Source organism: Alligator sinensis, unplaced genomic scaffold (assembly GCF_000455745.1).
Source record: "Alligator sinensis unplaced genomic scaffold, ASM45574v1 scaffold741_1, whole genome shotgun sequence".
Taxonomy (NCBI): Eukaryota; Metazoa; Chordata; order Crocodylia; family Alligatoridae; genus Alligator; species Alligator sinensis.
This window is the reverse complement of record NW_005842212.1, coordinates 157,084-179,823: the sequence shown is the minus strand read 5'-3', so window position 1 is coordinate 179,823 and position 22,740 is coordinate 157,084. Positions and strand designations below refer to the sequence as shown.

Genomic DNA, 22,740 nt, shown 5'->3' with positions numbered 1-22,740 from the left:
TTCCCTCCCTTGTGTATGAGACTGTTGAGTGGGAAGTGGCCTTCCTGACCTCAAGATATCACAACTATTTCTTCTCCTTTATCCAGATGACTAGTTACCCTGTCAAAAGATGTAGTTTGACACTATGTTTCTGACAAACCCACATTGGCTGTCGTATCTTTATTACTTTTTTTGTTTAGGTGTCTATACATTGCTTCTTGAATAATATGCTCTGGCATCTTTCTGGGGTTGAAAGCCAACTTGACTTCTACTGACTTACCAGTAAAAGAAACTATTTGAGTTACACTGTAAAATTAGGTTAGAATCTTGTACCTACCCCTGGTAAGTCGGACAGGGAGCTTGCACTCCACATCCTGATGCTGTGTGTCACCGTGACCCTCTTTCCCAGTACTACCAGTTCATGGACATAAACCCATAGGGAGTTTTTGCTCTTGTCTTGTTAGGCCCACATTAGTCATGAGAGACGGACCGCATTCATGCCCTAAGCACATAAGGGTGCGGATCCACAGGATGATTAATACGCAGCATTTTATCCTGGCTTTACTCTAGTGAATTCACTCTGCAGTAAGTGAGCTAGCTGCCTGCAGGAGGTGGTGTTCTAGCATCTGGCTGCTAGATGATGCAGGAGCTGGTTTGCATACATCGTATACCGCAGGATAAAATGTATTTATTATTTAGTTTTATACCTTGCCTTTTCCAGAGGGCTCAGAGCAGCTTACAATAAACAGACAACCAACCTGCAGATTGGAAACAATAATAAATTGATGGGGAGCAGGGAGAGAGCATATTCTACGTCATCGTTTTCCCATGTTGTAAAGTTATTACCTATTTTTCAAGGATCAGTTTTACCCTGTGCTCAAAAGATTTACTACATAATAGGGGTGTGCCCTGTGGGTCTGCTCCACCCTTGCTACATAGTAAAGTCAATTCACATGTCTGCACCCTGAGTGGTGCTGTAGCATCCTAGTGTCTTAGTACAATTCTACTCCATCCTGGTTGAGTCCCTGAAAAATTATTACTTTGGTAATACACCTGCATTTTAGCATTAAGACTAAGTCACACAAAATGGCAAGGAGGAGACCTCCTCCCTTTTGCATCAGCTTTTTTTCAAGGGCTTAAACAAGGTGGATGAGGATCACAGGTAAACAAAGATCTGGTCAGTGGGGGGTGTTTATACACATGCTCTGGGAGTTGGGCAGAGGGGGGTATGCTTTAATTAGTGGCTCTGAGCGCCACTCTAATTAAAGCACCCAGAACATCTCATGTGTCATTCTTAAAAATGGCGGCGGGGGAGCTTTATCTAAAGCTCACTGAATGAGCTTTAGTTAAAGCACCCTGCCACCATTAAGTGTGGAGACACCAATACACAAGATGCTGGAGTCTGCTGGAGCCTAAATCTCTAAAAATCTAGCCATTGCTGATCAAAGTTTCTCCCCATTTCTAGGAAGAGTGGCATTTGAATCAGTGTCCTTACATAACTGTATCTGCCTGTATCTGTAGAGAGTACTAGCTGGGAGGACAGTGGAGAAACTTCTTTACCGTTGCACCCCAAGGCTGATGCTAGAGAGGAGCTCGTAGAGTAGAACTTTCCCATTGCTGCTGTATATTACATAGATTAATTGATAAATACATCTGCAAAACTGCATCTGCTACTGTATGCATGTATTATAGTGTCTAAAAGGTGTGTGGACAGACTTTGGATAAGTTGGAAAGAACTATTAAATATAGAAAATATTGCTCTGTATTACAGGATCCTCTTCAACCATGGCCGGGGTAAGTAATTTAGGACAGTCCAGTTCCAGCAGTCCACGGATGTTTTCTCAGACCCAGAACATGATTCAGATGGGACCTGGGCATGGTTCTGTTCCTCCTCTCCAGTCGGGCTCCAGTCAGCAGGATCGGGGTGTGACTCAGTACACAAACATGCAAAACATTCAGCGAGGGGGACTGTACAACATGGCATCTGGTATGACGCAGATGGTTCCTCAGCATGCAAATCAGAGTGCCAACGGACAGCCACAAATGCAAAGACAGCCCAGCCTGGGCCAGGGCACTGCTGTGCCAGCTGGGTATGGGCAGAACACCTTGGGGAATTCGAGCATTTCTCAGCAGCACAATAAGGGGCCACTGAATCCCACTTTATCCAAGCCACAGATGGCAAGAGTGCCAGCGGCAATGGGGGCCCAGAACCCATCTTGGCAACACCAAGGAATACCCAACATGAACAGCCAGACACAAGGAAATGGGGGCTTAGGGGCATTTACTGCCAGCTCCACTTTCCACTTGCAGCAAACTCACCTAAAGATGGCCAGCCAGCAGTTTGCTCAAGGAATGCCTCAGGTAAGCCTAAGCACCAGCCGACCCATAGCCTCCATGAACTCTGCTGTCGCTGGGCAGATACTCTCATCATCCTTAGGCGCACAGCAGAGGACAAACCCACCTGCCCAGCAGCAGGTCCCCTCACAACAAGTCTTGCCTGGCATGAACCAGGCAGTTCCAGATCTGACTGCTTTCAACCAGAATCCAAATCAGCAGCTGCCCAATAGAGCCAATCTGCACTGTACTCAAGGTTACCCCGTGAGAACCACCAGTCAGGAGCTGCCTTTTGCCTACAGCAGCCAGGTGGGCAATAATGGACTGCCAAGCTTAACTGGCGACACAGACCTGATAGACTTGCTGAAAAACAGGACTTCAGAAGAATGGATGAATGACTTGGACGAGTTGTTAAGAACTCACTGAAACAGGGTTTGGGGGTTTGTTTTCTACATCTTATTTTTTTATTTTGTGAAATCTAAACTACGGTTGGACCAAAAACCTGTGGCTTTGAGGAGACTTGTAGGCATTAGAAGTAAATAGTTGGGAAAGGGACTGAAGCTACTTCCCATTTGGGCTTTGAGACATGGTAATGGCACACCGAGCAAGTCCGCTGCGGCGCTGTGCTTCCTCTTTGTGTCTGTGGGAGGTTGCACGTTTGAACAGGTCAAACAAATTGGTCTGCATCCCAGCCTGCCCTTCAGAAATTTCACTTGCAGTGTTTGGAAACTGAGGTTTTTGATTATTTACAAACCCTACAAAAACCCCACAATAGTGGGGAAAAACAAGCAAGTAAAAATCATGCCAATATTTCCTAGAAGGGCTTTTTCCTGGAGCTCATACTTCATGTCACAGTCGTTCCCAGCTTGTCATGCTGTTAGTTGCAATACTGTCCCACCACGGTTCCCACTTCGTTTTTGCGGGAGGAGAGGACACGTGCCCCTGAGTGTGTTTGCAAGACGGTTTTATTTTGAGTCAGGCCTCCTCCCCACTGCTGACGTGTGTGCCGCCATTCTCAACAAGCAAGTGATCTTTCTCAGTAATGTTTGAAGCAAATGCTTCTGGATGCTGGTGATAAATGACAAAAAGTGTTAAAACCTGGCCAGCTGGCCTAGGCTGGTGACTTTCTTTAACGGATCGTGGACTCCCAAGCTGCAGCTTGCACTCTTGTGGAGGGACGTGGTTCTTGGCTTTTACCTTATTGTGGTTAAAGAGGGACTTTCTTATGGGAGAACCTTTATGAATATATTAGATGTAAACCCATTTACTTTGCACATGTTTTTTCATAACTTATTTCCAAAATTAGTTGTGTTTAAATGAGGACTTTGCTTTGTGATAGCTCATCTTGTTTTCCTTTTAGATTTTATAACGCAGGATTTGTGAGGTTAGTCTTCTCCAAGAGTAAACAGAGATTCCATAAGCACAAGATTTCGTCACTTTAGGATCAAGCGCGTGAAAGTAGCACTGGGCCGAGAAGTGGAAAGTCCTTACCTAAAATGTAAATATCAGCAATAATAGAGCAGGGAGCATGGAAAAATATTGGCCTAGTCACTTGTCTCAAGGTTGTTCCAATGTGAAGATCTCCCCTTTAAGTATTTCCCCCCCTGATTTGTGAGATTGATAATCTTTTTGCAGACAGGTATAGATACTTCTCTGATCTCTCTTGAAGCAGGTGCTGGTTCTGCAGGATAAGCCAGGATGACTCTCGCACTCGTGTTGGGGTCAGTTGCATACAGGATAAGAAAAGCAATGAGAACAATCAGTGTTCTAAATCCTTACTCGCTACCAAAAATTCCCCTATCGATCAACAAACCACCTTGCCTTAACCTTTATTTTGAGATGGAAATAAAGTTAAAAGCTTTGTTTTAGATGCACAAATACCTCTTCCCTTCCCAAACCCCTTGGGGGTGGGAAATGTGGGCCAACTTTTTCCATTTTTGTAAAGCTCCTTCTAATTTTTTAGCCAACCCCAGCATGACGAAAAGAATTTCCTTCAACACAGACTAGTGTCTTGAGGAGGAGCCTTTCTGCTCTGCAGAGGTGTTATGGTTTGGAGCGGGGAGGTGAAGGCTAAAATTTGAGATTTTGGAAGGAGAGTATTTTACTGTATTTGCAGCTCCTTTATCAGATAATTTGCACTTTTTATAAAATCTGCTTTTAACACTAATACTTTCAACCCTTTCCCAATACACGTGAAACATGGTCTTGCCCTTCACGCTCTTCTAGATTTTGCATTGTATCATGTTAAACTGTTGGGGCTGGTCAGAGCTGTTCACTTTTGGTGATACTGCACATTGACCAGTGGATCCCATAGCTGAATGGAAGGTGAAGTTCCTCTGAAGTGAACTTAAACCCTTATCGAAATATTTAAAAAATGAAAAATGGAATTGATTCTTAAATGACAAATGAAAGCATCAGCGACACTGGGGTTACTGGCACTGTTCTAAGATTTTTTTTAGGGAAAAATCGCTGACTTTTAAAATGACTAATCCTAACTTTTTTGGTAAAGAAATAAAGCCAGTGAGCTTGGCTTAATGATACAGTAAGCAAACAATTGGTCCAAGGCTCTTGAAACTTCATCAGAAGAGTCTAGACTTTAGCAGTTTTCTTTTCTTTCTCTCTCACTGTCTCTCTCGGTCAGGAGAAGGGTGTTTGTGTTACTTGTTTGTGTGTGTTGTTGGGTTTTGGGGGGGGGTGTTTCTTTTTCTTAAGTGTTAACTTAGCACCAGTGTGCCTTCATTTCCTATTGGGGGTACTTGGGACCTCATACTCTCGAACAGTGACATCCTGTAATGTTGCTGATCCTTTTCTCTACCCCTTAAAACACCCAGGAATAACAGCCTGTTAGAACTTAATTGCTCCTTTTCCCCTGTTTAGCTTATGTGACAAAATCCACTGTATTCTTCAGGGGATTTCACATGCAGAGTTTAGGTCTAAATACATCAAAACAACAGTCCATCCATTTTGTAGCTCTGTAATCTGATGTAAAGGAGATCAGCTCAGCATGCTTGCTCTCTAAAGGATAGTTCCTGTAGGTGTTCTGGAGATTGCGGATGTCCTTTTCCCTTCATTGTTTCTGGAAGCTGAGATGGATATTGGCCTGCTAAACAGGAGTGTGTTTCTCTGCAGAAGTCCTGATTTGATTTAGGACTTGGTCTGTAGTGGCCGTGGTACTGTTCAGTGCTCTTCAAACATGGATGGAGGCTAATTGGTTTATAATTTCCTTCAGCCACTGTGAGTGAATAAGATCCGAACAATGTTAAAATGATCGCGATCCAGCCTCGACTTTCATTTTTCAGCACGGGTGTCATTTGGTCCCTGTCTACACAGTCTGATCAAACTGTTGATAACATGGTGGCGGTGTTACCATGTTTACATACTGCTTATTGGCCATCGACAGTGAGGCCTAAATGTGCATAGGTGCACAAGTGAAGACAGGCTGGGCATTGCCCTTGCGTGCTGTCACACACAGCTGTTAACACATGCACTTGGGCTTTCCATTTGCTGCAGCTTAAGAGCAATAAGATGTAGCTCCCCTGAGCCTTGCCTAGCCGGCTGCCCATGGCTTTATTTATAAACTGAGGTTTTGGCTAGGCGAGAAGGGTGAAAAAGTCACTGTGTAACATCCACTGCCTTCCAAAAACCACGAGTCAATTGAAAAGGGTGCTCAAATTTTTGTTATACACATTTCCTTTGTGTAAATAATGTTTACAGTTTTATATTAAAGATTGAATAAGAGTTAGATCTTCTGACTGTATATTTTTTACTTTTTATAGATTTTAAAACTATAATTCTTTATATATGTGTTTTTGGGGGTTATGGTAACTTTTATGCTTGTAAATGGAGAACAGTTGAAATTGATGCTAACCTTTATGAGTTTTTTGTCATTGAAATGTGTAAAGAGCCCATTAATCCCCTTATTCTTTTACTACAATTACTGGTGCACACCAAAAAGAAATCCTTTACTTCTGTTTTATCATTATAAAAATAAATATTTTGCTAGTGTATTAAACACATACGGCTACGACCTTATACCTTTGTGTGAGCTGAGCAGCTTTGCCTTCATCATTCATGTGCGATTATTCTCTCCTGAGAGACGGTTTCTATTCATCCAGTGATTTCATTAATAATGTTCAAATTCTAACTTTGTTTGGAACCAAACTTGGTTTTCTCTGAATCCTTTCCCAATTAAGCCCAGAAGGGGAGGAATTTGGAAGTTCGAGGGGGAAGGAAATGATAAAGACATCTACCTGCCACAGGAAGCTTTACTGAACTTGGAAAAATGAAGCTTAATCTTAAACTCAGTCCTGTGCGCCTTTGTTGGCCATTGTCTTTTTGAATAGGTATGCCATGGCTTGAATCTTCTGGATGTTAGTGGAGAGGCTGTAGAGTTTTTAGTGTTTCTATATTCCTTTCTTTCCAAAGTTTAATGGCGTTTTAATAATTTTTCAAATTTTAGTTGTTAGATCCTAGAGTTGGTTGTGACTGGTGGTACTGAGAGTGGACCTCTGCTGTTGTGCCAACTCCCCCCAAACTGAGAGGTGTTATACAGGTAAAACTGTTTAATCTGTTCAAAAATGGTAACAATGCAGAAGTCACTTTGCTCTTCCTGAATCCTCCTTATTTCAGACTATCGAGAGACCAGACAAATGCTGCAAAAAGAGGTCAGAACTTCCCAATGGTTCCAAAACGTAGGCAGCTGCTTTCTCTGATATTCTTGGCCTGACGTTTAATGTTGCAAGTCCACAAGTGCTTTAGAAGCCGACCATTTACAACAGGAACTTATATTGTCTCCTTAATTCTGTTCCAGTGGGTCACTGATTTGAAAAATTGCATTTTTTCCAAGGTAAGAATTAACTTTCTAGTAATTCTTTTTTTTTCTGTCAAAAGCTTTGGCTTCGTCTTAGTGATGAAATTTATGCTACTTCAAGTGTTTGGGGTCTCTGAATTGCTCCCTGACCATATTGCTTAACTAAGCCTCTGTTCTATTTAGAATAAGTGTGTGGGCATAGTCCTTGAAGAGCTGTGAGCAAAAATCTTTGGGCTAATTCATACCTGCTCTCAGATGACACCAGCTTCCACTGCTGTCTTCTTGGAAGCTGGGTTCTTAACCTCTGATTTCCTGATAGGCAGCTATGCAGTAATAGGCACTGAAAGAATTTCCTGAGCTGCGTGCATAGGACAACTCTAAAATGTTTTTTTTTATTGTTTCCTGTTTAGTAAATGTTAGAATTACTGTTAAAACAAGCAGATTTTTATCTGTGAAGCTCCAGCTCCACCTCCTAACCACAGCACTGGTAATACAAGAAAAAAAAATGCTGGCAAAGCTGTGCCACATGCTTCCTTCATGGGGTTGTGTTGTAGTGCAAAGCTTTCCCCCCCCCCCGCTGCTGTTCCATCCTTAGCCGGCCAGCTTGAAAGCAGTCCTGGGGGCTAGCTCTGCCTTGGCGGGCTGCTGGTGAGTGGCTGCCCTGGCCTGCCCAACAGTGCGACTTTCACCTCCGTGCCATAGTTTTGGGTGAAAGGGGCTGATTTGAAATGGTCTGCTGCAAAACTCAGTTGAATCTGAAGGAGAAACACTTTTGGGAAGATCAGTTGAGCTAAACTCTTAGAAGGGTGGTGCTTAGCCTCCTTGGATTCACAGGCCCCCGTGTGGGACTTGATGGCCCCCTCGTTGTGAATTGAGTGGTTCCCATTTCAACAGGGATTTCATGTTACAGTGCTTCCCTCCTTGTAGGGGGCTGGGCAGTAGGGAGGGATTGTCCAGGCAGACAAGCCTGAGCCAGTTTATCAGCTTAGCTTATCTTCTTGTCGCCTTACATTTTGGGGCGCCCTTCGAAGGGTCTGGTGGCAACTCAAGGTGCACTGGCACCCTGGTGAGAATCACTGACTTGGGACCTCCAAGCTCCTCTCAGCTGTGCGTCCTTTAAACCTGTTGTATATTTCTTACCTTTCCCAGAGGTTGTATGTCAGGGGATTTGTAAACCTAAACCTAGGGAGAAACAGGTATAATCATGTATCATAAAACCAGCAGGTCCAGGGTGGGCTAACTAATCTGAAAGGAACTGTTCCAGAGCTTCACACTATTCCTGTGTTGTGTGTGTACATGCATCTTTCCAGGAACTCCAGAGTTAATCCTAGTTAGTATCAACTTTTGTGTCTCCCTCTCCTTGCATACTGCTGGTTCCTGTCTGACATTAAAATTTGCTCTGCAAGCAGACTTTAAGGCTTTTTCATAAACTAGGAGGAACATAATTTGCTTCCCACCTGGAGGACACAGCATTTTGGACAAGTATTTTATCTGCACTGTCCACTTGGAATTGATGTATCATTTTTTAACTTGGGTAGGCAGGGTTCTTTGAGTGGATGTGATATATTTTATTAGACCAACAGAATAGTGGGGAAAAAAGTTCTTAGCAAGCTGTCAGGTGCAGTCACCCTTCCTCAGGCATCTCTGACCACTCTCTGCTGGTCTGAGAATCCAAGGAATGAGAGAAGCTAAAAGTGTGGCAGGATGTCAGGGAGGATGTAAATAGGTAGAGATAAGAAAGACCGAAGGTAAAGCAGGGAAGGGAGGGGGCAGAAAGGGGACAAAAAAAGCCAAGGGGAACATTACAGTAGTAATAATACACGGTAAAAAAGAGGCTATCAATAAAAAAGGAAATGGTAGGGAATCAGGAAGACAAAGGGCAGAAAAGGAGGGGAGGGGAAAAGAATGTAAGAGGTCAGGCCAGGCAGGTACCTGGCAAGTCAGATGTCAGGCAGGTTGTAATGTGTCATAAATCCAATGTCTACATTGAGTCCATGATTTTTTGTACCTAGTAGGTTGATGAAGTGAAGTTCGTAGGCTTGTCTGTGAAAGGTGTTTTGTAAATTCCCTTTGAGGATTAGAACTGAGAGATCGGAGAGGGAGCGGTTGTCCTGTGAGAAGTGTGCCCCACAGGTACTTGGGTATTCTTGTCTTTGACAGATTTGTGCGATTTGTGGAGCTTTTTTTTTTGCAGTTTGTGGGGGTGATGACGTACTGCCCTTCCCTGGAACCCATGTGGAAAATCCTCAAACAGTTGCAGCCCAGATGAGCCTGCGAACTTCACTTCATAAATCTACCAGATACAAAAAATCATGGACTCAAGACACTGGATGTATGACACATTACAACCTGCCTGACGTGTGACACACCAGGTACCTGCCTGACCTGACCTCTTACATTCTTTTCCCCTCACCTTTTTCTCTCCTCCCCTCCCCTCCTCTCCCATTTTGTCCTACCTTTTCCTCTTTTATTGATAGCCTCTTTTATACCTTGTATTATTACCACTATAATGTTCCCCTTGGCCTTTTTTTGTCCCCTGCTTTCTGCCCCCTCCCTTCCCTGCTTTACCTTTTGTCTTTCTCATCTCTACCTATTTACATCCTCCCTGACATCCTGCCACACTTTTAGCTTCTCTCATTCCTTGGAGTCTCAGCTACAACCAAAAACTCAGCATTTTTTAATTTGATAATTTATCTGGCAATGGTGGGGTTGACCGGAGGATGCTCTGAACCACAACTGAGGAAACCATAATCTTGAAATGTGTCAGGGTGTTGAAACAAAAGGAGCACCAAGTGAAGGAGAAAAAATCACCTTAGTTTGCAGCTATTTGTGTCTTTAGCTCTTAATAATACACAGGTATTTTGAAATGTTTGCAATCTGCAAAGATAGGAAAGAATATTCCAACTAGCTTTAAATTCAAAGGAAGAAATTTGCAGCACATGAAGGATTTGGAGAATTGTGAACCATAAATAAAAGGAGAATTTCATTTTGCTACTATTCATTTACACAGTTTCCAAGGGCTTTCAGCACATTTCTGCATTGCAACGTGGAAAAGGGCATTTGGCAATAACATAGGCGTGCAGGTTTTTAGCAGTGTTGGTCTAAGGACATAGGCAGGCAAGGTTCTTTGGGCGAATCTGATACCTTTTCTGATGCTGGCCGTTCTGAAGCAAAGCTGCAGCATGCAGAGGGTTAACAAGCCCTTTGGAGGAAATGCATGCTCCTGCAGAGCAATAAAATTTCAGTCACAGCTGGGGAGAGGAAGCAGTTTCTGGTCACTCTTCTACCTGTCACCAGCTGCTTTTTGCTGCACAACCAAAGACAACAACATGCTGGATAAGACCGCGCTGCTGGCCGCTGTCACCATTTTGGGAGTCCTGGAGCAAGGTAAGGGCAAGATGCCCTCACGTGTGTGCGCGGAACGGTGCGCGGTGAAACCCTGCAGCTTTGGGCATTCACAGTGTTGGTGACAGATAGGATGAAGGTTGCTTTTGTCCCAGGTGTTTGTGAATGCAAATTGTTTGAATATTGAAAACCATAAGCTGACTTCAAACAAACACGAACACAAGGGACTAAAAAGACTTGCTGATGTCAAAGGTGGTGTTTGAGAGAGATGAAATTAAGTTGGCATTTTAATTTAAGCTAATGGTAAAATACTCCCTGTTTGATTTAGACTGTAGTAATGTTTCCAGGCGAGTGTCTGAGGTCTAATGTGACCATAGGAAACTCAAATAAAGACAGTGGGATGAGAGTCAGAACTTCCTATGACATCTGACCGTATTGGTGAGAAGCATGTGTGCAATATATACGGCTTGGAAAGGTATGTATTCCTGACAGCTTCACATACAAACCTATTCCTGTTACTTCATGCTCAATGTAAAAATACTGTCTGGTGCCCTCCATGCATTGTGGATTTAGTTTCTTTGCAGTTTACACCGATGTGTTAAACCTTTATTAACACGGAGTGAACACAGTGCAGTAGTACAATAGTGGACAGAAACTGCAAAATAACTAAAAGCCAGTGCACTCCAGAAAAACTGCATCACTACAGCCACTGCCATACACAGCAGCAGCAGCAGGCATCAGTTCCCTTTTCTCTTTGTTGCTGGAAGTCGCTCTGAGCCTTTTTGCAGAAGTCACCATAGAAACCAAATAAATAAATACATTTATAGGAGGTTGAGCTCCTACCTAGGTTACCATGTCCAGTACTAGAGACCTCTTTTTATCATTCTCTTGACACACAGGAGAAATTCAGAAAAAAGCAACAAAACTGATTAATTTCTATTTAAAAAAACCCCTAACTTTCTTCAGCCTTTAAAAATGTAGCTTGCTGAAGCAGTCGGTGGGGAGAAGAGCTCTGGCAGGCTACAGCTCTGGGCTGGGATTTGAATGTCAAGGCGGCAGAATGATTATATAGTGCAGCCCGAGGAGTAACCGAATTTAGTGAGAAGTCCAGCCTCGGCTCTTTCTGGCTGCCAGGGGGTGTGCTGGGACATTTGAAATACCCAGAATTGTATTTTATCCTGAATTCAACTGTCCTTTCATATTAACGTAGCCTTCTTTAGGATAGAAAACAGGGAGAGCTGGTGTGAGCACCGTTACTTTCAGCACACCAAACCAGGCTGAGCAAAGCCCTGGGAAGCTTTCCACTGCCTGTGCTGACAAGGACGTGAGTAGGTAATAACCCGTCTGTGCCTTCAAGTGCAACCTTATGTTCAGGAAGTCGGCCTTCCCCCAGGCAGGAACACCAGACTCTCCTTGGGGTGTTTGCTGTTTCAGGCTTGTATTTGCTCCGAGAGCACAAGGGACACGTGCAGAGGTTAGGTGGGGGTTAGTACATTCAAACCATCTAAGGAAGCAGGTGATGTTTACAGGCCAAAAAGGGAGCAAAATTGGGTTACAAGCTCTCGCTTCTGTCACTTTTCCAAGGTTAAACCCATCTACTGAAACGTCTTGTGGTGGAGACCACCTTTTTGCATCATTCACCTGAGTTAATTTCAGCATGTTTATAGCAGGTCAGAGTTTGATCTTAAAATACCCGCATCTCTCTTTGGTCACTGCCATCACTTACTTGTGAGGTCCTGGATCTTTGAAATCAGATACAGGTTTCGTTCCACTGGCTGTTTAGCAAAATCGATCTGTTTGGACACAGGACTTTACGATGTCTGCACACATACCACTCTAGGAGGAGTGGGGCAGTTTTACATGCCAGAAAATCAGTATACACTAAAGCGTGCAGTTTGCAATTTAATCCAGTGTACGTGCTACTTGTAGAATAGATGCCAAATGTACAAAATTACCAGCATTTTCCCCAAACAGCTTAATAATCAAAACAGAAAATTCCCAGCCAAAATAATAGGCAGACAAGGTTCCTTGGGTGAATTTGATATCTTTTATTAGACCAACCCAAATAGTTGGAGAATAGTTATTAAGCAAGCTTTCAAGTTCAAAAACCCTTCGTCAGGCTAAGCTGAAGGGTTTTTTAACTCAAAAGCTTGCTTAATAACTATTCTTCAGCTATTTGGGTTGGTCTAATAAAAGATATCAAATTCACCCAAGGAACCTTGTCTGCCTATGTCCTTAGACCAACACAGCTACAACCTACACCCCTGCAGCCAAAATAATGGCATTAATCAGCGGTGGTTGTTACTGGTTTGAAACGCGTGGAAAATGTAAAGGTGGCGAGAGGCTTGTATGTTTCAATAAAATCCAGACGTTGGATATTTTAAGTTACTACTGTATACGTTCAAACTCAGTTTAAGATCCTGAAACTTGACTTGGTCGCTAGCTTGCTTCAACATCCGACCTTGAACCATTTCATTTCCAGTACGTGCTTGAATGTGTTGCTGCACTGTGGGCTTTTTCAGTAAGGCGTTCTTAGATTTGTGCAGCCTTCCTGTTCTGTCAGTGTATCATCTCTGTCTAGGAAATGTGTCTAGAAGTGGTTTTTTTTAATCCTTACTAATTATTGTGGCATATGCCCCCTTTCTAAATAGCGGGGAATGTTTGCCTTCATCACGTTGTTTTTGATTAACGATCGTGCTGTTTCTTTCTGCCATCTGTCAAAGGCCCATGCAAAGGCATATTCCTAACACGAGTCACACAAGTAAGAGCAAGATTAATTCAGAGATGGGGGTAGACAGGGAAAGACTGATGTGAGAAACGTTACACAAATATGATTCTTCTAGATTCTGATGCTTCGGGGGATGACGTAATGCAGCAGAGTTGAGATGAACTGAGAGATGTTCACCGTTATCTGAGTGTAGGGTGAGGCTAGCTTTGCTTAAAACTTAAGCATTTTTAGGAGTGCAAATTTTATGCTCTAACATTCTCTCAATATTTTCCCTTAAAACAATCTGGGATCTTAGAGCTCACTGAATGCCCACAAATGGCCTGTGCCAAGCAGCTGAAAGAACAGGAGGACCAGAATGAAGCTTCCTTTTTCCCTTTTAAAAAGTCCCCCTGTCCTGTTGCATCAATGCTGCAGTGTGTAGGCTTAGAAATGCTTGACAACTGTTGGCAAAACCAAATCTGAGCAGACTCAACAGGCTTTCCCTAGTTGCCCTTTCAGTGGCAGAGGAAAACAATTTGAAAATGCATGTTGCAGTGGTTAGGGTGGGCTCCTATAACACATTGTCAAGCTGAGCCATCAGCGCTCATACGCTGGCAGTTCTTGCAGAGACAGGGCAGCTCTGTGGGTCTGGAGGACGACCTTGTCTTCTGTCGGTAGTTTTGCTTCATGCTGATGCATAACTGATGTACAAAAGATTGGATTAGTATTAATGTCAGAGCAGATCAGATCTCACTTCGAAATCTCTCCCCACAGATCTGCTAATTACTGCTGAATTGAACATTTTGCATCATATCAGATGTAGTTCACATCTGCCTATTTTCTTTTGGGTTCACAGGAGAGCAAAATACTGCTGCAGTCTGTCACAGCAGCATGATGATGTCACTCTTATGGTTTTCCCTGTTTCCATTCGTATAGTTACTCTGGCCCCAAATACATTTATTTTTAATGTTGATTAAAGTGAAAAAAATGTGATCAGATCAGGGACTGGGTGAGGGGATGGACCCCTGCATACTTTGAAAGTACTAAGTGCCATTCATTTAGGGTACACTGTAGTGTCAGATGACTTAAACCTCTCGTGCTAATTCTCATTCTTACGTGAAGGATTCTTTGGCAGGCCTGCTTCTTCCCCTCTCAGCTCTCCATCTCTGCCTGCCTTTACCTCACCTCTTCTTTTTAAAAGTGATGGGACAGATGCTGCCTTATTCTAGCTATGCTTACGTGTTATCTGTCTTTTCAATGCCATCAAAACCCTTAATTGAACAGGTCTCCCTCTGGCTGCTGCAGCTAAGACACACTTTCAGTCCAAAATGATGCTGTTGGCACAGACATTTTGCAGGTTACCTCCAAGCTAACAGTCATCCTGACAGTCTAAGGCCACTGGACTATAGTAGTGGACCAAAAAACCCCCTTCTGCTTATTTGAATCTTCCCATTAAAAACAAAGAAGGATGTTACCCAACTTGCAAACCAGGTGTTGGTGTGCTGACCAAGTAAGCCAACTGTGCGAGAGGGAACTCTAACCCTTCTCCACGTGTGCGCACCAGAGGAAATCGCAGCAGCTCATGGCTTTGGAAGCCCATCGAGTTGTTTCCAAATGGACTGCTCTTCTTTCATCTCCGGGTGACTGCCTCACTCCACGGCACCTTGCAGGCAGCTGTTCCTCTCTCAATGCCAAATTTCTTTCGAAAGGATGTGAACCTAGAGAAAGTAGCCCAGCCCTGAACAAAGCATTGCTGAGTGCAGCAGCCAGACATGGGTTTCAAAGCAGCTGTCATCACCTGTTTTTTTGAGGGTAGAGCTGAAGTTGGCAAGGTTCGGTGCAGAGTCCCACACAATGCTGCCAAAGCTGCAGAAACCCTGCCAGCGAGAGCTGTGTTTCTTTAGACAGAGCTGCAGGCCGTGCCTGGATCCAGACTGATGGTATCAGTGTCCAGCGCCTTTCTGGCATCCTGCCATTTCCACAGAAGTTCTCATGCAAACGCAGTCGGTTGAGCCAGACTCGGTTATCTCACTGCTGGTTACTGGGGTTGAAGCAGCAGGAAGGTTTTCAACAGGTGCCCAGGCTGGATTTGTATGTGACTGCTCCTTTCCCCCTTCAATGGTGGGAGGGAAGGCTGTGAGCCAGTGCCAATGTTATCAACCCTCCCGACAGCGCTGTGGGAGTCCTGCCACTGCGGCCTGCGGGCACTGGGCATCCTGTCTGATCCATGCAGTCTTGGATCAGAGGCTCCCAATGGCTGAATGCTGTAGCCTCCATCTTAGCACCTAACCAAGAGGTGGAGGCATGGGGGGAAAGAGCAAAGGCCTGCAGTCCTGAGAGGTGGCTGAAGGGAAAGGGGGAAGCAGCACCCGGGGCATGTCGGGTCAGCTCTGGATGTGTCATGCATGCACAAGCAGCAGAGGGTGATTTTTAGGTTGTTTTCAAGCCGTCTTCCTGCTGCTCACAGGTTGGGCATGGTCAGCGGGGTCAGGCCCAGAGGCTGATCAGAAATGTGACCTCCTCTGGTCTTAAACACCCTGGGAAGGAAGCCACTGAACTGGGGCTGGCAGTCCCCCAGGCAAGGTGAAGCTCAGTTTTGTGTGTCTACCTTCAGCACGTGTGGAGGCGGCCTGGGGAACGCTGTGAAGTGCCGGGGCAACCACTGCTGTTGCTGATCATGTCCAATATTGTTATGCAAGCCGTAAGGCAGGCATAGTCTTTGCTCTGCACTGTATGCAAGACGCGCAAACACGAGCACAATGCACATGTGACGCAAAGGGGGTGTTTATTCAAGGCGCTGTGTGATCTTCATGGACCTGGGATGAAAAACCTACAAGCATAGTGGTGATTTCCTTTTCACACCGCTACTTTGAAGCCCAGGACAGCCAGGGCTGGTGAGCTGCTGCTTGGGTGTCACCTCACTTGTGCTTCTCTTTCAGCCTATTTCGCTCTGCAGGTGATCTCTGCCCGGCGGAAGTACAAGGTCTCCCCGCCATGCGTGACGGGCCCCCCTGAATTTGAGAGAGTCTTCAGAGCTCAGTAAGATTTTTAACTTGTTCCCCAGGGCCTGGCTAAGGCTCTCTCTTCTGAACTTCCTGGAAAGCTGACCCTGTTCAGCTCTTCACCACCCACACTCGGTGCTCCTTAGACCCAGATACTCTGCAGTTGCCTGTCACTGCACCGCAGAGCCATCAAGTGTTATTTTCAGAGTCTTGTAAGTAAAAGAAGAGTTTACCCTGCAGCGTTACAATAACCAGTATTAACGTAACAAGCTGTTTGTTGTGTTGGTCCCCGTATTGAGTTGAAGCCGCAGGCCCCTCTCTGTCCATGTTAGTCTTCATTGCCCTACGCTGAGGAATTGGTGTTGGTGCTGTCTGTTGAACCAGGGATGACCCTGAGCAGCAAATGGTTTAGAAAAGCATTGGGGCAGATTTTCTCAGGTCCATCACACATAAGCACAGGGCTGGGCGATTTCCCAGTTCAACAGAGAAGGGAAGAACCTACTTGTCTTTCCCACCTGCCGCTGTCGAGGAGTGAGAGACATGCTGGGATGGTGGAGGACTTCGGAGCTGATCTTGGAAAGGAACAGCTCACCCCGTCTCCCAGGGAGGAGAACTGTACAGCCCCTACTTTCTCCGGTGTCCGCGACACAGCTCTAACCCTCTCCTCTCTGACTCTCACTAGGATAAACTGCTCTGAATACTTCCCCATCTTTGTCTCTGTCCTGTGGGTGGCTGGAGTCTTCTTCCATCAAGGTAAAAAAGAAACAAATCGGACCCAAACCCAGAGGCTCCTTGCTTCTGATCGATCACGTTGCTGATCTTATGTCACAGTTCCTAGCTAACTGCTGGAAGAACGGCATCCCACCCCAGCACTTCAAGGAACAGCTGCCTCATTACCAATGGGGGAACAGGACAGGCTAAATTTGACTTGCTTGGTTCTAGGGATGTAGGACAAGGGACCAGGCTCCTATCACAGGCATCATCTGGCAGCTGCATTTTAATACTGCTGAGCTGACAGATGCAAAGCCCTTGGTTGTTAAGGGAGGGGCTTTCCTTTCTAGAAGGAGATATTTGACCAGGGTGAGCTTGTGTCTAGTCCCTAGAGGTGAGCTGTTCCTTGGTGCATGTTCAGCAGTGCTGGCACAGCAGGACTCGGCCTTGGTTGGAACACAGGTACTAAGGAGAAGGAAGCATGGGAGCAAAGCCTTGCCTGCCTGCCCGTGGCTCTCTCCTCCCATTGCTCTCCAGAAGAGCAGCTAGACTGAGCACTGGGGCAGCTGCACCCAGCCAGGCACCCTCCTGGCTTTCTGCTACAACGTGAGTTTTGGGAATCCAGCTGCCGTATGAATGGCAGGGATTTATTTTAACAGGTAAATACATGAAATGGGTTGCTGGCAAAGACCAGTCAGAGCGCAGCTTCTACTGCAAAATCACTGGTTGTTAGAGGCCCGGTTATGTTCTGTAGAAACATGACTGATCTTCAGACACTTATTTAAAATTCACCATTGTAGAGCCATTGCATTCAGTTTGTTCATGATGGCAATAGATAATGCTTCAGTTGTACCTTCTGTGCCTGACTGCTCTTAGTCAGGCGTTCCAGCCATGGCATGCACTTCAGAGATGGTAAGTGATGCTCTGTCCCTGGTAATTACTTCTGTGTTCCTATCTTCCCCCCTAGGGGCGGCTGCAGCCTGTGGGCTCCTCTACCTGTACTCCCGGTACCAGTATTTCAGGGGCTATGCCCTGGCTGCTCATGCAAGGTAAGCAGTCTGGCATGCAAACACACCTGTGAATATGCCAGACAGGTAACCAGAGTGCTTTAAATAGCTGAGTTGTAACTGGGTCCCTCCTTCCTTGCTGTTCAGTACCGGCCCAGAGCTCATTCTTCTTGGCAGCACTAAGACGCTCCATTACTTCACTCAGTGGCACACTGCGCAGGGCCTGGCCTCCCGCTGTCAGACATATTTAGGTCCTTTGAATAGCGCAAGCTCCACCTTTCTCTGCAGTACTCCAGCCTGCTGAAGCTTCGTTTGAGGAGGAAATTGAAGATTATGAGTCACAGAAGCAAGATTATAACTGAGCTAACTGAGCAAACTGATCCGTGCATCAGAAGTGTATTCAGGTATCCCCAGGATAACCTGAATGGGTTTCCTGTCAGACATTACCTGTCTTAGCTCCTCACTTGGAGCTTGTGCTTCTTGAACCCACAAGCGTGCATCAGCCTGGCTCCTCTACGCTGCTGTTGCCAAACCTGTGAGCACCCCGCAAGGGCTGCTCTGATGGCAGCCCAGAGCTGGAAAGGATAGAAGTGGATTTGGGGGGTGGCAGAGGGGAAGAGAAGGGGCTGCTTGCCTAGCCCTGCATACACTCTGCGTGTCATCTGAAGACCACTGCTCTCCTGGCAGGTCAGCATGTCCCTGAAAGTGTGTCCTCCCTCTGTGCCAGCAGCGACCCAGGCTTTGCCTACATAACAGCTGCTTGTTTTTTCCTTGCACAGATTGGGTCCCATGCACTTCAGCGCAAGAGTCCTATGGATTCTGATTGGTATGGCCATAGTGGGGCTCCTCATCCACTTCCTGTCTCTCCGCCCACTAATACTGAGAGAGGATCTTCTGAGCAAACTGCACCGCTTCCAGGGGTAAATTGTACCCGAAGCCTGAGCAAGACCAAGCGAGGGCAGCGCTCGCTTCACAAAATGTGCGAAGAGCAGGAGGGTGCTGTGGCTGACGGGCTGTAAGATACCTTAGCTTGCGCTGAGCTGCGTGTTCTGTGCAGTCAAATGCCTTAATAAAAGGGGGACAGTAGTCCTGTGAGTTCAGACGCTCCACCTCAGAAGCGGTTTCAGTTCTAGGTAAGGTGCTGTGCTCCACCTCATCCCTGGCTTAGCTTTCAGAGTCCCCCCTCCCCTCTACAGCATGAACATGGATGCAGAAAAGCACAAGGGAGAGAAAAGGCCTGACATGTAAGTGAGCAGATACTTTCCTCTTTCCTCTCCCAGAGCACGTGCACCCGCTGCAGTCAGGGTAGAACACTTGGCCACCCAGAATCAGGTTGGGTAAATGAGAGGGTGTAAAAGGGTACAGGAAATCTGAGTGCAAGGGACTCTTTCCAGCAGGCACCTGTAGTTCAAGGAGTGTGTTACCACACGCTGCTTCTCTAGACAAACATGGACTCCAGGCTGATGCTTGCAGCAGCTCGTACCATCCAACCTGACTGTCCAAGGTGGATTTACACTAAAATTGCCATTTTTCTGAGGTCCCCTGGGTAATGCAGACAAGACAGTGGACCCACAAAGAGGCTGGAGGTCCAAGTCATGCAGTTACTTGGGATGGGAATAGGAGGAGCAACGGCTGTTCCTGCAGGATCAGAACTAGCTTGTTGACTGCAGACAAGTCCCCAGGAAAGGCAGTACTTACCCCCTGCTAGAGCTGCCACAGGCTCTTTCACTCTTCAGAGGATCCGAAAGGGTGTCAGGGAAGACTTGTTACGTTAAGTGATCTGGATTAAGGCATGCATTTGGCCATAGCTGAAGGTGTGGCTTAACCAAGTGTGTCATGTACCTGCTGGTGCTTGGCAGGACTGCAAGCTGTATGTAACAGAGTAAATGGCTGAGTTACCAGCTGCTCTAGTTCAGTGCTTCTCCACCTTAGACTCAAGGTCCACCTCAGAAAATACCAGCTCTCAGCTCTCACTCATTTTTAAATTATGGAAAAATAATACAGCAGTTTTTCTGTTGCAAAGAACCTGGACAGACCCTGGCAGGTCAGAAGGGTTTGAACACTCTGGATTCCTATTTGAAGTCTGAGTTTATCTTGTGAACCATGTTTGCACACCTCAGTGCTACCACTGTGGGGTACCCTGTAGCACCCCTGAAAGGATCTCAAGGCTAAGAGCACCTGCCCCCCCCCTCCCCCGCTAAGCATCATTGCCCTTCTTATCTGAGCACGGAGAAACAAGTGACTTGGCAGCACAGGGGGACTGTCAGATGCAAAGGACCAGGGTGCACTACATGCAGCTGCTGTAAATCCTCTCTGGTGAAGAGCTATCAGAAAGTGTTTCAGCCCCAGAAACACTCGCAGGGGGGCAAGGTGGGACAAAACACAGCTCGATCCATTAAAAAAACTTCCTTTTATGTTAAAACTGATCTGAACTCCCCCACCCCCACTCCAGCCCCGCTGTGGCTGTTGTTGTTTCCAACATCAGGACGTGTTCCTGCCATTCCTGGCACTGGTGCCAGCTGACTCGCATGTCTGCAATGCTATTGAGACACAGTTTCATGCCCCAAGGGCCAAGCTGCACTAGGCTGCCATGTTGTGCAGCGGGGCTGCTCCTGGGAGCATTTTAAAGATGTTCTTAAAGGACACAAAGCTATGGCATGCTGGGAGTCTGGCTGCTGGCAGGCCCCACTGGGGGGCTGAGGTAAAGCTAGGCAGGGTGCATACAGCAGTGACAGTGAGCCAGTGCCTGAGGAGCAGCCGCAGCCTGGTTTAGCACATGCACGATGAGGTGTGTGGAAGAGGCTGGCTGTCACCAGCAGCCCCTGGCACTGGTCTCGCACCTCCACTACTCCAAGCACCTCCCTCCTGGCACTGGGAGCTGTAGGAAGATGGGATTGTCTGTACCCGGTCACATTTCTGCAGGCCACGAGGGAGCACGGACGGGACCACAAGGAGGCAAAGAACATTAGCCAGCTCCTACCGTAACCGTCTACAAAGCAGGGCAGAGCTGCAGCGCTGAAGAGTGGGAGGAAGAAACCTGTCTGCTCACTGCAGCTTCAGTCTGAACAGCCTCTGAGTGTAGCTGCAAGGCCAAGGGTTTTAAATTAAACTTTATTACAGTGCACATTTTATATATTTATATATAGATGTACTTGAAAAATCAAATGTATCCAATAATAAAAAATACAGCACATTGAAGTAGTATAATGCATTCCAGTGTATAGCTGAAGAAACATTGGGATTCCAGAAAGTTGCTCTGAAAATATTACACTAATCCCTACCATTTTAGAACTGGGCTACTTTTTTCCAAAAATTCACATCAACCAGGATACTGAAATATTTCTTAAAAAGATGGATTTTGCACTTCATCTCATGGCATGAAGGCACTGGAGACTTCAACATGAGCTACAGGGCCATGTACAACACTGGCAGGCACAGTGTGGTTTTCTATTTCCCTGCCATCTCCATACAGCTAATCCCCTCTCTTGGACCAAGAGAGGGCTCAGTCTTCATACTCACGCAGTCCTCAGCTTTGGCCCACAGCAACTGCCCCTGGTTTGAGGGAGGGAAAGACTAGGGAGGCAGACTCTTGGCTGTTCCTCCAATGTATGTCAAGTCAACCCTGTCTGGCAGCCAGTAATGGGAATTCAGTCTCCACTGGTTCATGTCAAGATTGAGGTTCCCTCATACTGCTCCTGCCACAGACCACCCTACCTTACCTCCTCCAGCCCAGCCAGAGACCACCCTCCCCTGGGTGGAAGGTGCCTTTGGCCTTCATGCATGTTAGGTCCTTAGTTTCAGGACAATGCTAAACCGCACTGCGTATTAGCGTGACCCAAGTGATACACTCAGTCGGAAACACCCACGAGAGGATTAGTGACAGCATGGTCCTTACCCGAGGGAACAAAATCAAACCTTTGCACTGGAAAGCAGTTCTTCCTTGCTCTTCAGACGGCCACAGAGGAGGGGCTGCCCTGTCCTGCCCCAGCCTCTGCGCCCTAGCAGAGGTGGCTGCAGACGTGTGCCAGTGCTGGCACGATGCGGCCTTGTTTAATTCTGCCCAGCACCCACGTGTGGGAACGTGTTTCTGTCCTGCAGTCTAGTGTGGTGCTTGCTGGGGTCCTTGTCTCTTGACTGCAGATTTTTCTTCTTCCAGCCTTGGAGCAGAGGGTGGTGCTATGCACACACGTGCTCACAACTGGGTTGCCCAGACACTGCAGACTCGGGGATGGGAGCAAGAGGAAGGGGGAGGGGAAGAATCTGGAACTGCTTGGTGCCGCCACCCGTCAGCCTGGGAATCTCATTCTGCCTTCTTAATAAAGATCTGGGGAGGGGGGAAAAGAGGGAGACTAAGTAAAAGGCAGCTGGGCCATGTCGTTCTACAGCGACACCCCTCCATGCAGTCCCCCCACACTCCCAGGAAGAAAATTCTCAGGGCTGAACCAGGTCTTCCCAGTAGAGACCTAGAACAGCCCAGCCCTCCCCCCAGTACAGCTATGGTGCAGATGTGCTAAGGGATACTGTGAATAATATAAATTTCTCCTTGCAGAGCTGCCCTGAACATGCAGACATCCCTTTAAGGAGTCTGCGCACTCCTGCCTTGGCTGTTCATCAGGGAAATTGTTCCCAGCCCTGGGATGCGGATATGGGAGCAGCTCCTTTTCTGCAGACCTATTCCAAGTACTGCTTTTACCAACAGCTGCACTGCCAGGATGGCAACTGCATCTGGGAGCTATGGCCTAGGGAGCCTTTTTTTGGAACTGAAGCTGCACAGAATCATCTTTGCCTTACAGACACAGGCAAAATGCATTGGGGGGGGGGGGGGGGGGGGAAAAAAAACACAGA

The 22,740-nt window shown here is 46.3% G+C and overlaps 3 protein-coding genes across 9 annotated transcripts in view; 2 read left to right on the top strand and 1 right to left on the bottom strand.

The window, feature by feature from the left end:
- The window catches only part of MAML1 (mastermind like transcriptional coactivator 1), a 28,827-nt gene extending 22,501 nt beyond the window's left edge, over window positions 1-6,326 (top strand). For all 3 annotated transcript variants that reach the window (XM_025207830.1, XM_025207828.1, XM_025207829.1), the window contains one exon: window positions 1,751-6,326. In XM_025207830.1, coding sequence (XP_025063615.1) covers window positions 1,751-2,739 — 989 coding nt within the window. In that variant the 3' untranslated portion in view covers window positions 2,740-6,326. The remainder of the gene's footprint in view (window positions 1-1,750) is intronic.
- Window positions 6,327-9,517: 3,191 nt separating this feature from the next.
- Window positions 9,518-19,762, top strand: LOC102373647 (leukotriene C4 synthase). The gene is made up of 5 exons (XM_006026827.3): window positions 9,518-10,510; window positions 16,115-16,214; window positions 16,860-16,930; window positions 17,856-17,937; window positions 18,675-19,762. Exons 1-5 carry the CDS (start codon window positions 10,276-10,278, stop codon window positions 18,817-18,819), a joined length of 633 nt encoding a protein of 210 aa, XP_006026889.1. The 5' UTR covers window positions 9,518-10,275; the 3' UTR covers window positions 18,820-19,762.
- Window positions 19,763-20,989: 1,227 nt separating this feature from the next.
- MGAT4B (mannosyl (alpha-1,3-)-glycoprotein beta-1,4-N-acetylglucosaminyltransferase, isozyme B) overlaps window positions 20,990-22,740 on the bottom strand; it is a 59,305-nt gene continuing 57,554 nt past the window's right edge. For all 5 annotated transcript variants that reach the window (XM_025207834.1, XM_025207832.1, XM_025207835.1 and 2 more), the window contains one exon: window positions 20,990-22,219. In XM_025207834.1, the coding sequence (XP_025063619.1) occupies window positions 22,196-22,219 (24 nt within the window). In that variant the 3' untranslated portion in view covers window positions 20,990-22,195. The remainder of the gene's footprint in view (window positions 22,220-22,740) is intronic.

What these genes read in the sequence shown, in the direction of transcription:
- LOC102373647 (XM_006026827.3), top strand. Translation starts at nt 10,276, where the DNA reads ATGCTGGCCGTTCTGAAGCAAAGCTGCAGCATGCAGAGGGTTAACAAG. An exon ending in TTTGGGAGTCCTGGAGCAAG is followed by an intron (nt 10,511 to 16,114) that starts GTAAGGGCAAGA and finishes CTTCTCTTTCAG; the next exon opens with CCTATTTCGCTCTGCAGGTG. An exon ending in TGGAGTCTTCTTCCATCAAG is followed by an intron (nt 16,931 to 17,855) that starts GTAAAAAAGAAA and finishes CTTCCCCCCTAG; the next exon opens with GGGCGGCTGCAGCCTGTGGG.